Source organism: Haliotis rubra, unplaced genomic scaffold (genome assembly GCF_003918875.1).
Source record: "Haliotis rubra isolate DU_JTF1 unplaced genomic scaffold, ASM391887v1 Scf107, whole genome shotgun sequence".
In the NCBI taxonomy this organism is placed as follows: Eukaryota; Metazoa; Mollusca; class Gastropoda; order Lepetellida; family Haliotidae; genus Haliotis; species Haliotis rubra.
Window position 1 is genome coordinate 1,288,901 of NW_025764970.1, and position 19,510 is coordinate 1,308,410.

General features: G+C 41.5%; 1 protein-coding gene across 1 annotated transcript in view; it reads left to right on the forward strand.

Annotated features, from left to right (window-relative positions):
- LOC124279716 (calcium and integrin-binding family member 3-like) overlaps positions 1–15,205 on the forward strand; it is a 33,733-nt gene extending 18,528 nt beyond the window's left edge. Inside the window, exons 2-7 of the mRNA XM_046715580.1 lie at positions 754–788; positions 945–1,062; positions 2,123–2,270; positions 2,571–2,677; positions 10,955–11,043; positions 11,721–15,205. Of these exons, the coding sequence (XP_046571536.1) occupies positions 754–788; positions 945–1,062; positions 2,123–2,270; positions 2,571–2,677; positions 10,955–11,043; positions 11,721–11,742 (519 nt within the window). The 3' untranslated portion in view covers positions 11,743–15,205. The remainder of the gene's footprint in view (positions 1–753; positions 789–944; positions 1,063–2,122; positions 2,271–2,570; positions 2,678–10,954; positions 11,044–11,720) is intronic.
- Positions 15,206–19,510: the final 4,305 nt, after the last annotated feature.

Sequence of the window (19,510 nt, forward strand, 5' to 3'; positions counted from 1 at the left end):
TCTTCACAGTGCTCGTGTTGCCGTGAACTTCTTGCAACAACAAGGTGTTACAACTTTACCCTGGCCGGCTAAAACACCAGATCTATCCCCTATCAAACATCTGTGGGATGTGTTAGTGCGTCGAGTGCATCTCAGGGAGCCTGCACCAGCAAATCTTGATGTGTTAGGTAGAGCACTGCAGCAAGAGTGGCACGTGATTCCACGGGCGACAATTCAGCGGTTGGTGTCCAGCATGCCTGCATGGTGTCGTGCATGTATTGCTGTTCATGGTGGACACGCTCGTTATTAAGTACATCTGACATACTTACCGTACGGTTGATTAAATTATACATGCTTCACAAAGTCAAGGGGTTCCTTTATTTTTTTGTGCCTAGTATATAAAATTGTGTTGTGAAAGTGTGAATGTATGTAGATATAATGCATTCTTAACGCTTCGAAAAAATTATAATAAATATATTCCATTCCTGTGAGAATGATGCAAATTACTGAATGAAAAAAATATATATGTATGTTAGTTCCCATTTATAATTCATTTTGTCCTAAAAACTATGTTGAAAGCGAAATATATAATATATTGAATGCAAAAGTGCTTTCATAAACTGGCACTTGCTATAAGCGCACCTCCACCGTTAATGTTTAGCACTCAAACTCCCTACAGTGCTGGGCTTACTCAATGACAATGAGCATAGAGATGACAGAACACTGAGAGGAGCTTAGGCTCATGCGATAATAACACTCTTCTTTGTTTTTTAGGACTGCACATTTTTTACGCAAAAAGAGATCTTGAGGTAAGTTATGTACTATAATGTCATTATTGTGATGAGCGTGTTGTAATGATACCATATTATGATCAGCGTGTTGTAATGATACCATGGAAAGAAACATTGAAATGTCATATGTGTACGTTTCCTCAATGAATTATCATTGCGTATGTTTCTGTGCAGGGTGTTCAAACGCTTCCAGATGTTGGATCCTGATCAGATTCCTTTTGACATGACTGGTAGTGAGACGAGGACACTTAAGATCCCAGTGGAAACCATAGAAAGCATGTCGGAACTGAAGGTACGCTGTTGGTTGAAGAAAAGGAAATCTCTTCAGCCATAAATAAAAAGTGGTGTAAAAAAGGAGGATCTGGATCTGCCTCTAGTGTGGACTTTTATCATTGATTATTAGCTAAGGTCACAAACTAAGTACTCAAGCCATCTTTGAATTGGGGGCTAAAGTCACAGACAGCAAAAGTCCTTGTTGCATCATGTATTTTCTAAACAAAAAGCTGAATTCCAGCTCTGCTAGTTTATGTTCTGAGTCCAATTCTTACATCTTTCAAATATTGTCGGAGAAGTGTGCAGTAGAATAAAAGTTAGTGCCTCACCATGTTAACTACCAAGTGCATAGCAAATAAGTCAACCGTGACTTGTATTTTGTTATTAGAAGCCCGTTATCATGACATGGCCTCCTAACCCAGCAAGGAATGTTTATTTGAATATGTTTTGTGAGATAAGTTTAGTCAAGATAAACTGGTAGGTATGTGAGGGAGTTTCCTTGTCACGTCATGTAGCACATCCATGACATCATTTCAGGATTTTACAAGGGGCAGTGGGGTAGCCTAGTGGTTAAAACGTTGCTGGTTACACCGAAGATCTGGGTTTGATTCCCCACATGGGTACAATGTGTGAAGCCCATATCTGTTGTCCCAGGCTGTGATATTGCTGGAATATTGCTAAAAGTGGTGTAAGACTAAACTCACTCACTCACTGTTAAACCAACCTGATACACTCTCTGAGAGGTGCTCAAGGGTAAACACATCCATGGCATCATTTCAGGTTTTTGTTTCAGGACTTGGAGTATTGCTGTTGACATCCTCTAGTCAGATTGGTGTTGACATCCTCTAGTCAGATTGGTGTTGACATCCTCTAGTCAGATTGGTGTTGACATCCTCTAGTCAGATTGGTGTTGACATCCTCTAGTCAGATTGCTGTTGACATCCTCTAGTCAGATTGGTGTTGACATCCTCTAGTCAGATTGGTGTTGACATCCTCTAGTCAGATTGGTGTTGACATCCTCTAGTCAGATTGGTGTTGACTTCTAGAGTGACTTGCCAATGCTCATGATACTCTTGCAGGAGAATCCTTTCAAGCGCCGCATCTGTGAAGTGTTCTCGGAGGATGGCAGTGGGAGCATGTCGTTCGATGACTTTCTGGACATGTTCTCCATCTTCAGCGAGGCTGCACCTCGAGACATCAAGACCGTCTACGCATTCAGGATCTATGGTACAGTAACACCAGTTGTTGTAAGATGGAGATGACGCTTCTTTGATGCAGGTCTTAGATGGTTGTAGTAAATGTATGCTAAGTTTGATAAGCCGACCACCCAATCATGTTCTTTGGCTCTTCTGACAAGCATTGGTAGCTGAAGACCACTTCTCTAACCAAGATCGTCACAGGGGTATGTCAATTAGATGTGAGAGACGAGATCATTATTCATTCTAGTTGATAACTACTACATAATCCTTTCATCCATATGTGAAGAAACATCTGTTTGGCTAAACTTTACTGTTCTTCTCAACTCAGATTTTGATGGCGACAACTACTTGAATCGAGAGGATCTAGAGAAGACACTGTTTTGTCTGTCAGGGAAGGAGCTGTCTACAGAGGAGGTGACATTTGTTGTGGACAAGGTTAGATCATTTCTCTTGTCAGTCAAGTGAAACAGGAACTACTATATACAGAACTTTGGTGACAAATGGAATGATACCTGATGTGAGTTTTATGTGATACAGTCTGACTCCAGGGAGGTACCCGCTTGTTTTGAAGGACTTTCATCATTGATGCCTGAGATGAGTGCAGGGTCTTGGGTGTCCCAGAATCTAAGGTGATGCCTGAGATGAGTGCAGGGGCTTGGGTGTCCCAGAATCTAAGGTGCAGCAGTTTGCTGTGCAGCGTTGCATCCCTTGGGTACATCAGCAACCATAGATAGCATGGGTTTATATCATGATTTGACCTGATTATGATTCTAGGTATGTCAACCAGTGTGTGGAATAGTTTCCACAATTTTTAAACTTATCTTATATCACAGCTTGCACCTCTCTTTCTTCCTTCGACACTGAGTGGAACAACTGTAAACTTTTTCCCTTGGCCTCTTGTTCACTCGCCCATGTATCTCGTGCTGCTCTCGTTAATGGACAACTTACCACAATCCATGCGAGGCATTCGACACACTCCTCAGCTACCCACAGGACTACTGCTCACTCATCATTCTCTTTCTCGTCACGTCCCTGGTTGGACGTACTTGTAAACGTTGAATACTTCAAGTTCCCTTCCTGATTGTTTTTTCCACTATGGGGAAATCGCAAGATGATTGTAAGCGCAACTTTTGTGCTCAATGTAAGAAGACTTTGAGATTGGATCCGCACAGTTTGTGCGTGGTCTGTGTAGGGTTATGCGAGGCTGATAATTGATGCAGTATATGTTCCCGGCTGTCAAGTGAAGATTTTGAAGCATACAAACTGGTATGTTCACGTCGTTTACTGACCGGGCAAAGAATGCTTCCTCTGAATGTAGCCCATCAAGTGCAAAGAAAATTCGCATTCAGCGACCAACTTTAACCCCGGAAGCGGTTACTATTGCCTCCCTCGGGAGTGGAAGATTTCTTGGCCATTTCGTCTGACTCGTACTTATCTGAAGACTTGAAGAAGTTGCTTGGCTCACATTCGTCTCCTCTTAAGTCTGTGTCCTCTAGAGTGGTGGTAATTGAACGACCAAATCTGTCTCTCTCGCCTACTGAATCGTTACCGACAGGGGAGGAAGGAACAGCCGTGGTAGAGCAGCGCTCCCCCCCTTGCGAGTTGATTGAAGTCGGTTGTTATCCCTGCCACGCAGAGAACTTCTCATCGTTCTAGGACTCCAAAGCGTTCGTCGCACAGTTTATCACGTTCAAGTTCATCTGACCATGCGGAACAGCCTCACCACAAGCGATCTCATTCGCCTCAGAAGAATGGGAAGAAGAAACGTCACCATGCCGGCTTGTCTGATCGAATTGACCCGAGTCATGCTTCGCCGAATGGTTCAGTGTCTCATTGCCGAAGTGGTTCGGCACAACGAACTGGTTCACCGCAGTATGATTACCGTGTGGACTCACCTCAGGTTGCTGTTTCTCCCACGTCTGAGACCTGTCCAAGAAATAATTCACAGCAGCAATCTGGTTCTCCTCAGCCTTCCCTTGCCAGTTCGATAGGACGAATGGATTCACCGAATCCTCGCTGAACTAGTTCGTCTAGCCGATCTAGATCACCGCATCAACAATGAACCAGTTCATCTTGCCGAACTGATTCAACTCGCAAACGCCGATCCAGTTCCACGAACCGATCTGTTGCACCTAGGTCTATGGAACCAAGTCGCCGAACTGGTTCAGCTAGCCTATCTGGTTCACTTTTTCGTACTGGTTCAACACGTCGCGCTGTCAGCCGAACAGGTTCGTCAGATCAACCAGGAGGGATACACCCATACGCCATCATGCCAGTTCTTCCCATCGTACGGCAGTACCTCGTTCTGATTCTCCTGGTTATCGTCATCATTCCTGTTCATCTGGCAGAGGCACTTCACCATCTTGGAATACCTCTTCAGTTCACACTGATTCTCATTACCGAACTAGTCCTTTTGATGCCCCTAGGACTCGGATCCCTACGGGAATTGTACATCAAACTGGGTTGTCTGGTTGAACTGCTTCTTATCCACCCAATACTTCGCCGAACCGCTCAGAGTGTTATGGGACCCGGTTGTCTCACCATGATGTTTATCATTCACACTCTCGTTCGCCTCATACAGTGGGTACCAGGGTGCATACTGACTATAGCAGGTTGATTGGGTCTCGGCCCTCAGTTCGTCTTCACTCACCACCTGCATCTCTACTCCTGTCCGGTCTCGTTCGACTGATCATGCAGTGCGCGTTCCTGAAGATCCTTCCCAGCTCATTCCGAGACGTCCACACAGGATGGCAGTGTTGATTTGGTGGATGCTTCACATGTGCTGGCTTGGATTACTTCAACTACCACTTAGTAGTATTCCCGACGATCTTCGTAAGACATACACTCTTAAGGGTAGGGATCTCGCATCTCTGACGCTTTCCCCTCGGACGTGCATTCTTCAAATGGCTGAAGGTCAAGAATCTAGGGGTTATTCTCAATGAAAATCTGAAAATGGACAAGCAGATCTCCAACATCATTAGCACGGCCTGAGTGCTGAGTGCTGATGCTACTTCAAAACTTGTCCTATCTCTGGTCATGTCCCGAGTAGATTACTGCAACAGCCTCCTCAACAACGTCAACAAAGATCAGCTACGTCGCCTTCAAGCCCTCCAAAACACTGCTGCAAGAATCATTACAAAGTCTAAAGTCTTCGATCACATTACTCCAATTCTAAACGATTTACACTGTCTACCTATCACCGCAAGAATTGACTACAAAACTATTGTAATGACGTACAAGTGTCTCAACGGAATGGCCCCTGACTATCTCGCAGAGTTACTGCCCCTGTATCAGCCCTCACGCTCACTGAGATCACAAAACCAAATGCTAGTGACAGTGCCAAACATCAAAACCAACTTTGGCAAAAGGTCGTTCACTTTCAATGCAGCAATGAAGTGGAACGCACTACCGCTTGAACTCAAAACCAGCGAGTCACTAACATCTTTTAAGACTGGCCTCAAAACATTTCTTTTCAAGTGTCAATTTCCATCTTAAGCGCACAGAGCATTTATTAGTGAATGATGCGCTATATAAATGCAATTATTATTATTATTATTATTATTATTATTATTAAAGGAGCGAGGGTCAATTTGATGTTGTTTGGAACTGAACGTTAAAACTTTGAGTTTTCCGATTCAATTTGTTTGTCACCCTCTAATCGATGGTGGCTGATGGGTTGTCTCGAAGCAGGGGCTGTTCCGATTACTGGTTGCAAAACTGTAATTCACGGAGGTACCTTGAAAATCGTGGTGACGCGAGGTCTACTTGCTGAGCTATGTCCCTTCATTTAAGAAGATTGCGGCCGAACACCAAATCGATCGGGAGCACCCATCTCCCTGGGAGTCTTTGTGCTTAGTAAGCCAGGGTGTCAGGAGACCCATCAAAAGCATGCTGCGTGCATGGGTAACAGGCCTCCCTTGTGCATCGCTATCTACGGTTGTCTTCAGGAGTATACAACTCTTGTTGTTCTTTTCTGTACAGACTTAGGGTAATCTGCAACCCGCCGTCCAACCGTGGGATAAGTGCAAGCCGTGAGATAAAATAAGTTTAAAAATACTTATCTTATCTCACGAGATGGATTCCCGCCCATCTCCCGCCCACCTCCCCTCTACTCAGATTACAGTGACGGCTCCGAGAATGAGAATGATGAGTGAGCAGTAGTCACGTGGGTAGCTGAGGATCGTGTCACATGCCTCGCATGAATTGTGGTAAGTTGTCCATTAACGAGTAGAGGCCCAGATAAGCTGTGTAGCCGGGTAAAATACGCATAGAAAATTTCGAATTACGCATTGAAAAATAATTGTTGCGTTCCAATTGCGCATTAAATATGTTAGATTCGCAAATGTTTAAAACAAATGCGTACGGAATATATTTATAAAAATCACTTGCATAATTAAAAAGACATCGATTGCTATCAAGTTGTACTGTTAGTATAGGACAAGTGTTGTACTGTCAGTATAGGACAAGTGTTGTACTGTCAGTATAGGACAAGTGTTGTACTGTCAGTATAGGATGAGTGATTTTTTATGGAATCATTTCGATTATATTTAAGTTGGTTTTGATTAGGTATGACATGAAGCAGAACATACCTGCTTAGTAAACTTGCTTAATGACATGATACTTAGGTGAGTAAAATGACTGAAATACGCACTTATTTGGAAGCAGTGGGTAATGGAAAATGAAATACCCATTCAACATTCATAATACCCACTCCAAAAATGTACAGTGGGTACAGTACCCACATGAGCTAAATCTTATCTGGAGCTCTGAACGAGAGCAGCACGAGATACATGGGCGAGTGAACAAGAGAGGCAAAGGGAAAAAGTTTACAGTCGTTCCACTCAGTGTCGAAGGAAGAAAGAGAGGTGCAAGCCGTGAGATAAGATAAGTATATAAATATACAATTTATAGTTAAAATTTCAAATTTGGCTAGTCAGTTGGGCTAGTTATGCATGAAAGTTACTAGCCCATAAGATAATTCACTAGTCTGAAATGTGAATGTAGACACGGGTTTCATAATTTTGTTGCTAATATTAATGGACATTTTCATCAGGCCATAATCTAACGTCATTTAAAAGTGTGTTATATCTGAACAAGTCAGAGAATGTGACATATCTACAAAAAGAAAATTCACTAGCCAGTCAGGCCAGTGACTGCGGAGATTTACTGGCCCGACTTGATTTTTACTAGCCTCGGGCTTGCGGGCCAGTGGCTATATCGCACACTGAGGTCAACTCCGATTGTGGGTATTCCCTGAAAGGTTAACGCCTAACACATGCATCACTCAGACTTTCCCCCATATCAGGCTGACATTCCATGCTATAGCTGCAGCACAGATTCATTAAAGCCAATTCACTCATCTGACTGCTGCTGATGGTGCTATGTGGGATGTGTCAGCAATATTGCAGACTTTATGACTGCTTCACTACTGTTTTTCATAGTGTATGGTTTACTGTATGTAATCACATGGTGACAGCAGTGTGTACATGCAAGATGTCTTGGGATTGGAGTTGTGTTTCCTTCTATCTCAGCATGTAGTTATTAGCTCACCCTGACAGTGATTTTATGGATGATATTATTGACCTGCAAGTTTACTGTTATATGGACATTATCTCACCCTGATAGTGATGCTATGGATAATATTAGTGAGTTGAAAGTTTACTGTTATATGGATATTACCTCACCCTGACAGTGATGCTATGGATGATATTAGTGACCTGCAAGTTTACTGTTATGTGGACATTATCTCACCCTGACAGTGATGCTATGGATGATATTATTGACCTGCAAGTTTACTGTTATATGGATATTACCTCACCCTGACAGTGATGCTATGGATGATATTAGTGACCTGCAAGTTTACTGTTATGTGGACATTATCTCACCCTGACAGTGATGCTATGGATGATATTAGGGGCGGTGGGGTAGCCTAGTGGTTAAAGCATTGCCTCGTCACGCCGAAGACCCGGGTTCGATTCCTCACATGGGCACAATGTGTTAAGCCCATTTCTGGTGTCCCCCGCCGTGATATTGCTGGAATATTGCTAAAAGCGGCGTAAAACTAAACTCAGTCAGTCAGTGGATGATATTAGTGACCTGCAAGTTTGCTGTTATATGGACATTATCTCACCCTGACAGTGATGACATTGATGATATTAGTGACCTGCTAGTTTACTGTTATATGGACATTATCTCGCCCTGATAGTGATTATATGAATGATATTAGTGACCTGCAGGTTTACTGTTATATTGACATTATCTCACCCTAACAGTGATGCTATGGATGATATTAGTGAGTTGAAAGTTTACTGTTATATGGACATTATCTCACCCTGATAGTGATGCTATGGATGATATTAGCGACCTGCAAGTTTACTGTTATATGGACATTATATCATCCTGATAGTGATGCTATGGATGATATTAGTGAGTTGAAAGTTTACTGTTATATGGACATTATATCATCCTGATAGTGATGCTATGGATGATATTAGTGACCTGCAAGTTTGCTGTTATATGGACATTATATCACCCTGATAGTGATGCTATGGATGATATATGTGACCTGCAAGTTTACTGTTACATGGACATTATCTCACCCTGATAGTGATTATATGGATGATATTAGTGACCTGCAAGTTTGCTGTTATATGGACATTATATCATCCTGATAGTGATGCTATGGATGATATTAGCGACCTGCAAGTTTACTGCTATATGGACATTATATCATCCTGATAGTGATGCTATGGATGAAATTAGTGAGTTGAAAGTTTACTGTTATATGGACATTATATCATCCTGATAGTGATGCTATGGATGATATTAGTGAGTTGAAAGTTTACTGTTATATGGACATTATATCACCCTAACAGTGATGCTATGGATGATATATGTGACCTGCAAGTTTACTGTTACATGGACATTATCTCACCCTGATAGTGATTATATGGATGATATTAGTGACTTGCAAGTTTACTGTTATATGGACATTACCTCACCCTGATAGTGATCCTTTGGATGATATTAGTAAGTTGAAAGTTTATTGTCATATGGACATTATCTCACCCTGATAGTGATGCTATGGATGATATTAGTAAGTTGAAAGTTTACTGTTGTATGGACATTATCTCACCCTGACAGTGATGCTATGGATGATATTAGTGACCTGCAAGTTTACTGTTATATGGACATTATCTCACCCTGACAGTGATGATATGGATGATATTAGTGACCTGCAAGTTTAATGTTATGTCCTGTTAAGTCCTTGTTGTTAGGTGTGTAGGTTCATTGTTAAATCAGAATGATCTCACCCTTATATTGATGATATGGAGGAGTTGCAAGTTAACTGTTATGTCTGACAGTGATAGTGATGATATGGTTCTTTGTGCAGGTGTTGGAGGAGACTGATTTAGACGATGATGGATCATTGTCTTACATTGAGTTTGAACATGTCATCTCTAGTGCACCGGACTTTCTCAAGTGAGTTGAAATGATGAGCAGGTGTTACCTTCATCCTGGGGGTTGGGTGGCGGTGTGCTGTCGACAATAACAATCACTGTTCACAATAACAGTCACTGTTCACAATGACAGTCACTGTTCACAATAACAATCACTGTTCACAATAACAATAACAGTCACTGTCCATAATAACAATCATTGTTCACAATAACAGTCACTGTCCACAATAACAGTCACTGTCGACAATGACAGTCACTGTTCACAATAACAATCACTGTTCACAATAACAGTCACTGTTCACAATAACAGTCACTGTTCACAATAACAATCACTGTTCACAATAACAGTCACTGTTCACAATGACAGTCACTGTTCACAATAACAATCACTGTTCACAATAACAGTCACTGTTCACAATAACAATCACTGTTCACAATAACAATCACTGTTCACAATAACAGTCACTGTTCACAATAACAGTCACTGTTCACAATAACAATCACTGTTCACACTGTTCACAAACAGTCACTGTTCACAATAACAGTCACTGTCCACAATAACAATCACTGTTCACAATAACAGTCACTGTTCACAATAACAAGTCACTGTCTGATAGTGATGATATTGATGATATTAGTGAGTTGCAGGTTTACTGTTATATGGACATTATCTCACCCTGATAGTGATGCTATGGATGATATTAGTGACCTGCAGGTTTACTGTTATATGGACATTATCTCACCCTGATAGTGATGCTATGGATGATATTAGTGACCTGCAAGTTTACTGTTATATGGACATTATCTCACCCTGACAGTGATGATATGGATGATATTAGTGACCTGCAAGTTTACTGTTATATGGACATTATCTCACCCTGATAGTAATGCTATGGATGATATTAGTGAGTTGAAAGTTTATTGTTATATGGACATTATCTCTCCCTGATAGTGATGCTATGGATGATATTAGTGACCTGCAGGTTTACTGTTATATGGACATTATCTCACCCTGATAGTGATGCTATGGATGATATTAGTGAACTGCAAGTTTATTGTTATGTCCTGTGGTCTCCTGGTTGTTAGGTGTGTAGGTTCATTGTCAAATCAGAATGATCTCACCCTTATATTGTTAATATGAAGGAGTTGCAAGTTAACTGTTATGTCTCACAGTGATAGTGATGATATGGAGGAGTTGCAAGTTAACTGTTATGTCTCACAGTGATAGTGATGATATGGTTCTTTTGTGCAGGTGTTGGAGGAGACTGATTTAGATGATGATGGATCATTGTCTTACATTGAGTTTGAGCATGTCATCTCCAGAGCACCGGACTTTCTCAAGTGAGTTGAAATGATGAGCAGGTGTTACCTTCATCCTGGGGGTTGGGTGGCGGTGTGCATTAAGGCCAACTGAATTAAGGGTGACACCTATAATGTAGATGACTCTTCACAATAACAATCACTGTTCACAATAACAAACACTGTTCACAATAACAGTCCCTGTTCACAATAACAGTCACTGTTCACAATAACAATCACTGTCCACAATAACAATCATTGGATTGTTGGTGTCAGATTTGAGTTTAGTTTTACGATGCACTCAGCAATATTCCAGCTATATGGCGGCGGTCTGTAAATAATCGACTCTGTACCAGACAATCCAGTGAACATGAGCATCGATCTACGCAATTGGGATACGATTACAACCAAGTCAGTGAGCCTGACCACTCGATCCTATTTGTGGCCTGTGTCACATTTGATTGTTTACAGGCCCAAGTAATATAGCTTAAATGTTGCTCAGTGTGACATTTTTCAATAAAGGGAGGCAGGGTTCTTAACTAACTTGATTATTACTCTTGGTCTGTTGTCATCCTACCTACACTTCTTGTTTCACCAGATTGCTTGTTTTATCCTACCGTAATCTGACATGTTGTATAGCTCCTACACCGTTAACAGCAGGTAACAACTTAAGATCCATATACTCAGCTGCTGTAACCTTATGGTATGCTTTGTTTCAGCACATTTCACATCAGGCTGTAGCTGTGGTCACGATGGTCGGACAAACCCTCTTCTACTGCTCAAATATCAGTTCGAAGCAAGTTGATGTCAAATCAAGCTCCACTTGTGATATTATGTTTTTATTTATTGTGTGTGATTTCAGCATTTTAGCCAATGGATATGATTACAGAAATATGAAATGCATATCATTAATAAGTGGCTCAGACACAACAAAGGTTAGGTCACAACTTCCCAAGAGTTGACAGTTGTATATTGTAAAACTATTGAGAGAGAAGAACTCATCGTGTCTTCCTCCTACTTGGGGAGAAGAAGCGCAAGGACAACTGGCACGTTTCACGTTTGGGAGGGGCAGGGGATAAATCTGGATATCATTTCATAGATGTTTCAAAGATGTTCACTTACATGTATACACAGAAACTTAAATGGCAGATTTGTGTCGGATGAAGGTTGTTACTTAAGGTGAGTGCTGTATAACAAGTCATACACTACTACAAGGATACACCAGGTGACAAGGGAGTGATGGGCCAGTTGATTGATGATCATCTGCTAGCTAGTCTTAATGTTTTTCTTCTTCCTGGTCATTGTTCATCCATGATTGTATTAGTTTTTACTAATTCTGTGCAATATTGTCTCACACCAGAGCTGTTGTTTTATTTGATGTATTTTGTTATTGGAGCAATATTTCCACGTCATAGTATGTGATACTATTCTAGTCACTCCTAACTAGAAACAGAAACACTCAGGATACATGTCCATGTTTATTATGTTTTCCTTATCCCGACTCATGCTATATGTTTATCTCCCTTTTCCTTCGACTGATACGTGGAAACTTGAATCCCTTTGCCTTCTGAAGCAAACGTAAAATCACTCACCCAGTTGAGTCACCTCCCTTCCACTTTCCCGCCACTGTGTCCCACGTGACTAACACAGAGGTATGCTCTTGTCACTCACTCCTTCATCGGAGACTGTTGGGCAGATACCTTTGGTCCCTTCCTGGCTTATATCCTTTGTTATGTTTAGGCTTTTGATCTTAATCATGCCGTGAATGTATATTTAGGCATTGTATTAACTAATTGTTGAATTATTCATGTAAATTATTGTCTAAAACTTACGTTTTATTCCAATTTTCAGGTGACTGAATTTGTATGCCTGCATGTCAGCAATGTAGAGTGCGTACATTGGTGGCTGACCCTCACCCTGTCTGCAATTCTTGCCGGGTTTCTTCATGTTCACTGGTTTCACGTTGTATATATTGCACACTTGTCTTCATTTGAGTTTAGTAAATATTTATTGTGTTGTTTACACAAAAAATTAGACAGCGTACGGCGTGATAACAAGACCTACGCTATGAGGGTTGGTTCTCAGTCATCAAATCGTGAGTTGCTGCCTTTATTATCTAATAATACAAGCCATAATATGTCATCTGCCATTACATCCACTAATGTATCAGAGTCACTAGATGTGGACTCACCTATTTCTAATCAAATAGCGTCTCAGTCTCTGTCTAAAAGGAAGTCTATGAAATGCATAATGCCATTTTAGAAAGTGGTCAAATGTAACATATGTTATATTTGGGATTACAATTTCTCAGTAAAGTACAGATTCTAGTCACTCAACCCAAAAAGTACTAGAATCTGTTCTTTAATGAGAAAGTGTAATCCCAAATATAACATATGTTATAAAAGGAAGTCACCTCCGAGAGAGGAGTCCGAATCACAGTCTTCTAAGCAGAAGAAGTCTACATCGTCGCAGATGAAGAAATTGAGGCCATCGAAGTCTAGATCATCTTCGAGATCTACCAGACCCACCATACCGACTGCTGAAGTTAGGACATTTGCCTGCTGACGAAGTTCTCAACTTGTCTATGTCACAGCCTCCAACCTTTGAGCCAGAGATCTTCCTACGACCTCAACTATTGTCTCCAGTTACGACGATGGGGATTGCTAACCCCACGATGCAGTCCAGTCACACATCTACTACCAGATATCTACTGTCAAGGCAGTCTACTCTTCGCAGTTCATCTACGATGTTGTCAGGGTTCGCGAACCCTCAGACCAACAGGCAGCCTACATCTACGCAGACCACCACAGGGTTCACGAACCCTCAAATCAACAGGCAGCTTATCACAATGCAGGCTGCTACAGTGTTCGTGAACCCTCCTTGGCCATCAACTGATAGATATCATCAGCACATTGTAGACAACCCGCTAGCATTCACAAAGGCTACCTCATTACTGATGTCACCGATGTCACCTCTTGAGATTATACCTCAGGCATTTAATCCGAATGATTTTGTGGACAACATTACCAGTAAAGCTATGGAAGCTATGGAACGTCGACTCAACTCTGATCGTCAACTACTGGAACCACACCCATCTACAGGGTTCGCGAACCCTAAGGCAGAAGTTGTTCCAATTATGGATGATGATAAACCTCAGGATGCTGATAAACCTCAGGATGATGTTAAACCTCAGGATAAATCGGGCTCCTATATCTACAACGATGCGAAGGTTGTAGCATAGACTGTTGATGGTTTGCCTATATCCTCACCTACCCGAGACTCCAACCCTGCAAATACTTATTGTATTCAAGATGATGACTCTGATTCTATCACCATCCCACCGATGAAGCCAATATCTCAGGTACCAGAGAATCTCAAGGCAGCATTTACGAAAGCTACCAAGAACCAAGGGCAACAACGCCATCCTTCATCGCAAGGAAATTCCCTCTACACAATATGGAACCGTTCCTCAAGGCACCGGAGATTGACGATGACTTCTTCCTGCTCAGCGACTCCAAGTCACGCAGTTATCGAGTAGAGGATCGCAAGTTAGCACAACTTGACACTACAACCAGAAGGGCCTTCTTTGGTTTGGCGATGTCTAGATGGTGGACAGATGTCTTGATGGTGGACAGATATCTAGAGAGATATTTCAAGACTCGAAGGACCAGATGATAATCAAGTCCATGCAGACCATGACCAGTTCTACTCATCAATCATCACATCGTAACCAGTTCTGATTGAGATTTTCGGGTATCCAGAAGGCCAAGGAAAAGAAATATCCTGCAACTAGAGGTGGCAAGTCGTCGTCTTTTCATCGGTCATCCAGGGGAAGTTCCAGCAGAGGGCGTTCCTATGCATACTCCAGAGCATCACGACGATGAAATCAGATTCGGAGCGATTGGTGCGTTCCACCCCAAATCGTTCCCATAGAACTGTCGACAGTGGGTGGACCTCTCAGCAGCAACTGGGAAAATTGGATAATGGTGGGAGATGATGTGACAGAGATTTTATGAGAGGGATGCAACATTCAGCACAAGGAAACGTCTCTGCTTGCTATCAACCCTCATGTGCATCGTTATCCAGAGCCACAACGCAGCAAGCTGAAGGAGGCCATTGATTTTTTATTAGTAAAGAATGCTGTGAAAATCTCACATCAACACAATCTCACTCCGGGCTACTATTCTCCAATCTTCCTAGTATAGAAAAAGAACTTCAAGGAGAAATTCCGACTAATATACAATATGAAGCAGTTCCACCTAGATTATCTACTGAAACCAGACAAAAGATGTTGCACTTGCCTCAACTACGTCAGCTTATCAGACCCAACGATTATCTAGGCAGCATAGATCTACAAGACGCTTATCTGCACATACCGATACATCCAGCATCCAGGAAGTACTTGTGATTCCTGTTTCAACGACAGCTTTACCAATGGAATGTCCTCCCCTTTGGAATTTCGTCGGCCCGTGCCTATTTACATGTGTCACCAAGCTGACTGTCGCCTATCTGCATGAGCAGGGACTTTGCAGCGCCTTTTATCTAGACGACGGAATCCAAGCACATCAATCAGCAGATCAACTCAGACAGTTCCCGATCGATCTACTAACAAAGTTAGCCTGGCTGGTGAATTTATTAAAGACGGAACTAGAGCCATCGCAGGACATACAGTTTCTAGGAATCAGATTCCAGACTACACTGAATTGCATCACCGTTCCGGAGGATTGATGGGCAAACATACAAGCCTGTCTTCCAGACGAACTCAACTACCCTCTACCAATAAGGAAGTGGCAGTGTCTACTAGGCCTCCTGACGTCAGCACAAGACCGGCATGCAACCTTCATCTCTTCGTGGACGCATCACTACAAGGATGGTTAGCTCATTGCAATGAGGAGACGGCAGCAGGGAGTTGGTCACAACAGGAGAGACGATCACACATAAATCAGTTGGAATTCAAGGCAGTCATAATCGCAGTTGAACATTGGGCTCAGCTACTAAAGAATCAGTTTCTCATGATTCACACAGACAACTCGACGGTAGCCTACTACATAAATCTACAAGGCTCAACAAGGTCAGCACCTCTACTAGAACTGACGTTCCAGCTATTCAGCCTAGCAGACAACCTCAGCCTTTGGCTAAAGGTGGGCCACATACCGGGAGCAAAGAACATGTTAGCCGACACCCTATCCAGACCATGCCATCCATCACCCACAGAGTGGATGTTACACCCGGAGGCATTCTAACTACTGATAGCAGACCAAGGTCGTCCTCAACGTATGTCTCACCAGTACCGGATCCTCAAGCCTCGGCTGTCAACGCACTATCAATCACATGGGAAGGACTAAACGCATATGCGTTTCCGCTACCAGTTCCGTTACCTTAACATGCAAGTTGTTGCAGATAACTAGACATTAAAGATATGACTAGTTATTAAATCCACGAATTCTAATAAATTACTGCAGTATATTTATTCAGAAATATGTGGTCCCCTGATATCTTCAAAGCCGGAAGAAGAGCTCCCAGGGGGTATAGCTGCAAACGCTATATTTACTATTCAGTCACAGGGATTCCAGGAATGTGGCTGACCCACCACCTGTTTCCGTCGGATTCCTTAAGCATATAGCATGAGTCAGGATAAGGAAAATATGTAATTTTTATGATAAAATTGGTATTTTATACTTATCCTGACTCATGATTTAAAGGGCCCTCTCAACCGTCCCCTCTCAGCACTTCAGATCTCTGTGTAGGTTCGAGTGCGGGCTGGAATTCAGGAGAGGCAACAAGAGCATGCCTCTTTGTTGGTCACGTGGGACGCAGTGGTGGGAAAGTGGAAGGGAGGTAACCGAACTGGGTGAGTGATTTTACATTTGCTTCAAGGAGCAAAGGGATTCAAGTTTCCACGTACCGTTCAAAGGAAAAGGGAGATAAGCATATAGCATGAGTCAGGATAAGTATAAAATTTTCAGGGATGATATGTTGTTCATTAGTTTATCATTAGTCGTAAGAGACTATTGACTCACCCCAAATTTAAGTGGTGAACAATTAGAAAAACATAATCATACAACTTAAAAAATTATACAAAACTAGAGTCACTATTATTTTTGAATGATACTTGATCAGTATGTGGACTCTGCAAGTGTTTTATGAACAGAACAAAGCTATCTCGAAAGTATGTTCGAGACTATATTGTGATTATTAAAAAAATACTCATCAATTCTACACTTTATGCAGCATACTTTTTGTTTTTCTTCATTGTTCCAACTAACCGTGATAACTTCATACCAACGACAAAACAAAATACTGAGCTCACAATGTTATATTTATTTCTATTTTGAAAGACTTCACCAAGTTACAGTAAACTGCATTTATAACTACAGGTAACATGTTTATAACATACTGGCAAAAATGTCAAACTGGCAAATACAACTACTATTTTTGGTCCAAACCACTTGCTGTTCATTCTATCAAAATGTGTGAATCAAAATTCTGTTGCTTCATTTAGTGCATGTGTCACTGTTTAACATGTTTGGTGCACAGAGAAATCAAACAAGAACTAGAAGGACCAGACTGATCTGTTGGTGAGAAATGGGGGCCCACATGTCTACAGCATCACAACCAATGTACTGAGTTGTGTCGTTTAATCCTGCAAGTAACCTGTGGTGGTTGGTTTGAAGCCCAGATTCCCCATGGTTTATGTTTCAAGGTGGCGTCACCACACTGGTAATTGTCTCCGACCTGCAACACTTTTCTCACGCTGTACGCCAGGTTGTAAGTGAAATAATGATAATGTGGCAGAGAACCAAACTTGCTGATATATCAGCTCCAGACATCATTGCTTCATCACAACATCAAGTTCTATTACCAGTGCCTTTTCCATGTGCCTGCAAACAAAACTCACCTACCAATTTATCAGTTCATCATTGCTTCAACAAAATAGTAAAATGTTATTACCACGTGGCAGGAAACAAAACACCTGATTTATCAGCTCTATTCATCATCGCTTCAACAAAATAGTTAAAGGTTTTTTTACCAGTGATTTTCTTTCCTTCCTTGGGGTGGTGGGGTAGCCTAGTTGTTAAAGCGTTCACCCGTCACACCGAACACCTGTGTTCGATTCCCACATTGGTGCAATGTGTGAAGCACATTTCTGGTGTCCCCCGGCCATGTTATTGCTGGAATATTGCTAAAAGCCGCATAAAACTAAACTCATCACTCACTTTCCTTCCACGTGGCTGAAAAGGAAACTCACCTACTGATGTAACAGCTCCATTCATCATCACTTTACCAGCTTCATACATCATTGCTTCACCAAACCAGTATAGTCACTAGACCAGTGTGTTTAATTTATGAACATGAAGGTGACTAGATGTTGTAGCATTGTCATTACCATGGCAACAGCAACAGCAGGTACTGACTGGTCCTTACTGGCAAGGAGTTTCTCTGTAGCTTTGTTTGTATAACTAGGTCTGTTGACTGTCCTTGCCACCAACTGCAGCCAAATAGATGATGCAGCCTAAAGCAATATTCACTGCTTCATCGTGAAGAAACATATTAAATAACATTAGGATATGATAAGTTCTGCCTAACTTCTTGCAAGTGAAGTGAGCAGTATTTGAGTGTTTGTGAAGTGTATTTCTCAATGGGAAGTTATTGATAATTTTACCACCATGATAAGTATCTTGAGAAATACTCCATTGATCTCACCTTGGTAGTTTTTATCAAATCCTGACTTATATATATGTAGTTCAGTGTTTCAAATGTTTAAGGAAAATAATGTGGATTTGTTTTACTCATTTGTTGACTTCCTCAGGTGTCACCTGAATAAGAGTGTGCCTAAAAGCAATAACAGCGAATCTGTCAATATTGAAAATCCGTGTTTTTGTTTTCTTTTTAAGAAATGCTCATTTATTAAAGTAAGGAAAGGTCTCAGAAATCACACAGATTCATTAATTAGATAAAATGTATCAATTATGAGGTTTTGTTGGTGGAATTCATACATTCGGAACTGGTTATATGATTTAGAATTTGTTTTAACCAATTGCTTTTGAAATGGCAAACACTTAATTGTACAACACTACTTTAGCCATGTGGCATCTTTATTAGAAGAACAGGGATTTTCCAAAGGACCTTTTCAATATTTTCATTGACCATGGAGTTTTCCCCAGAGTATCATTTATTTTATTGATGTTGTCCAGCGAGCAGATCCATTCCTCCATAAATGACCATCACACAGAAATTGTATTGTTGTGGTTGTTGCTATAGTAACTGGCCACAGAAACTAGGTATGTTTCTCATGATTATCTTAATGCTGATGGTTTTCAGAAACATGTCATTGATTATCTCAGTGTTCGTGAACTGGTGGAGGTTGGACACCAAGGGACTGTTGTGACCAGTTTGTTGGTATATTGTATGATCTCATAGTCATAAAACACCTGGCTTCACACTGAAGTCATGAGGAATGTGGTGAGGCCTAATTGGATGTGTTACACAGAGTTTGTCATATCAGCCA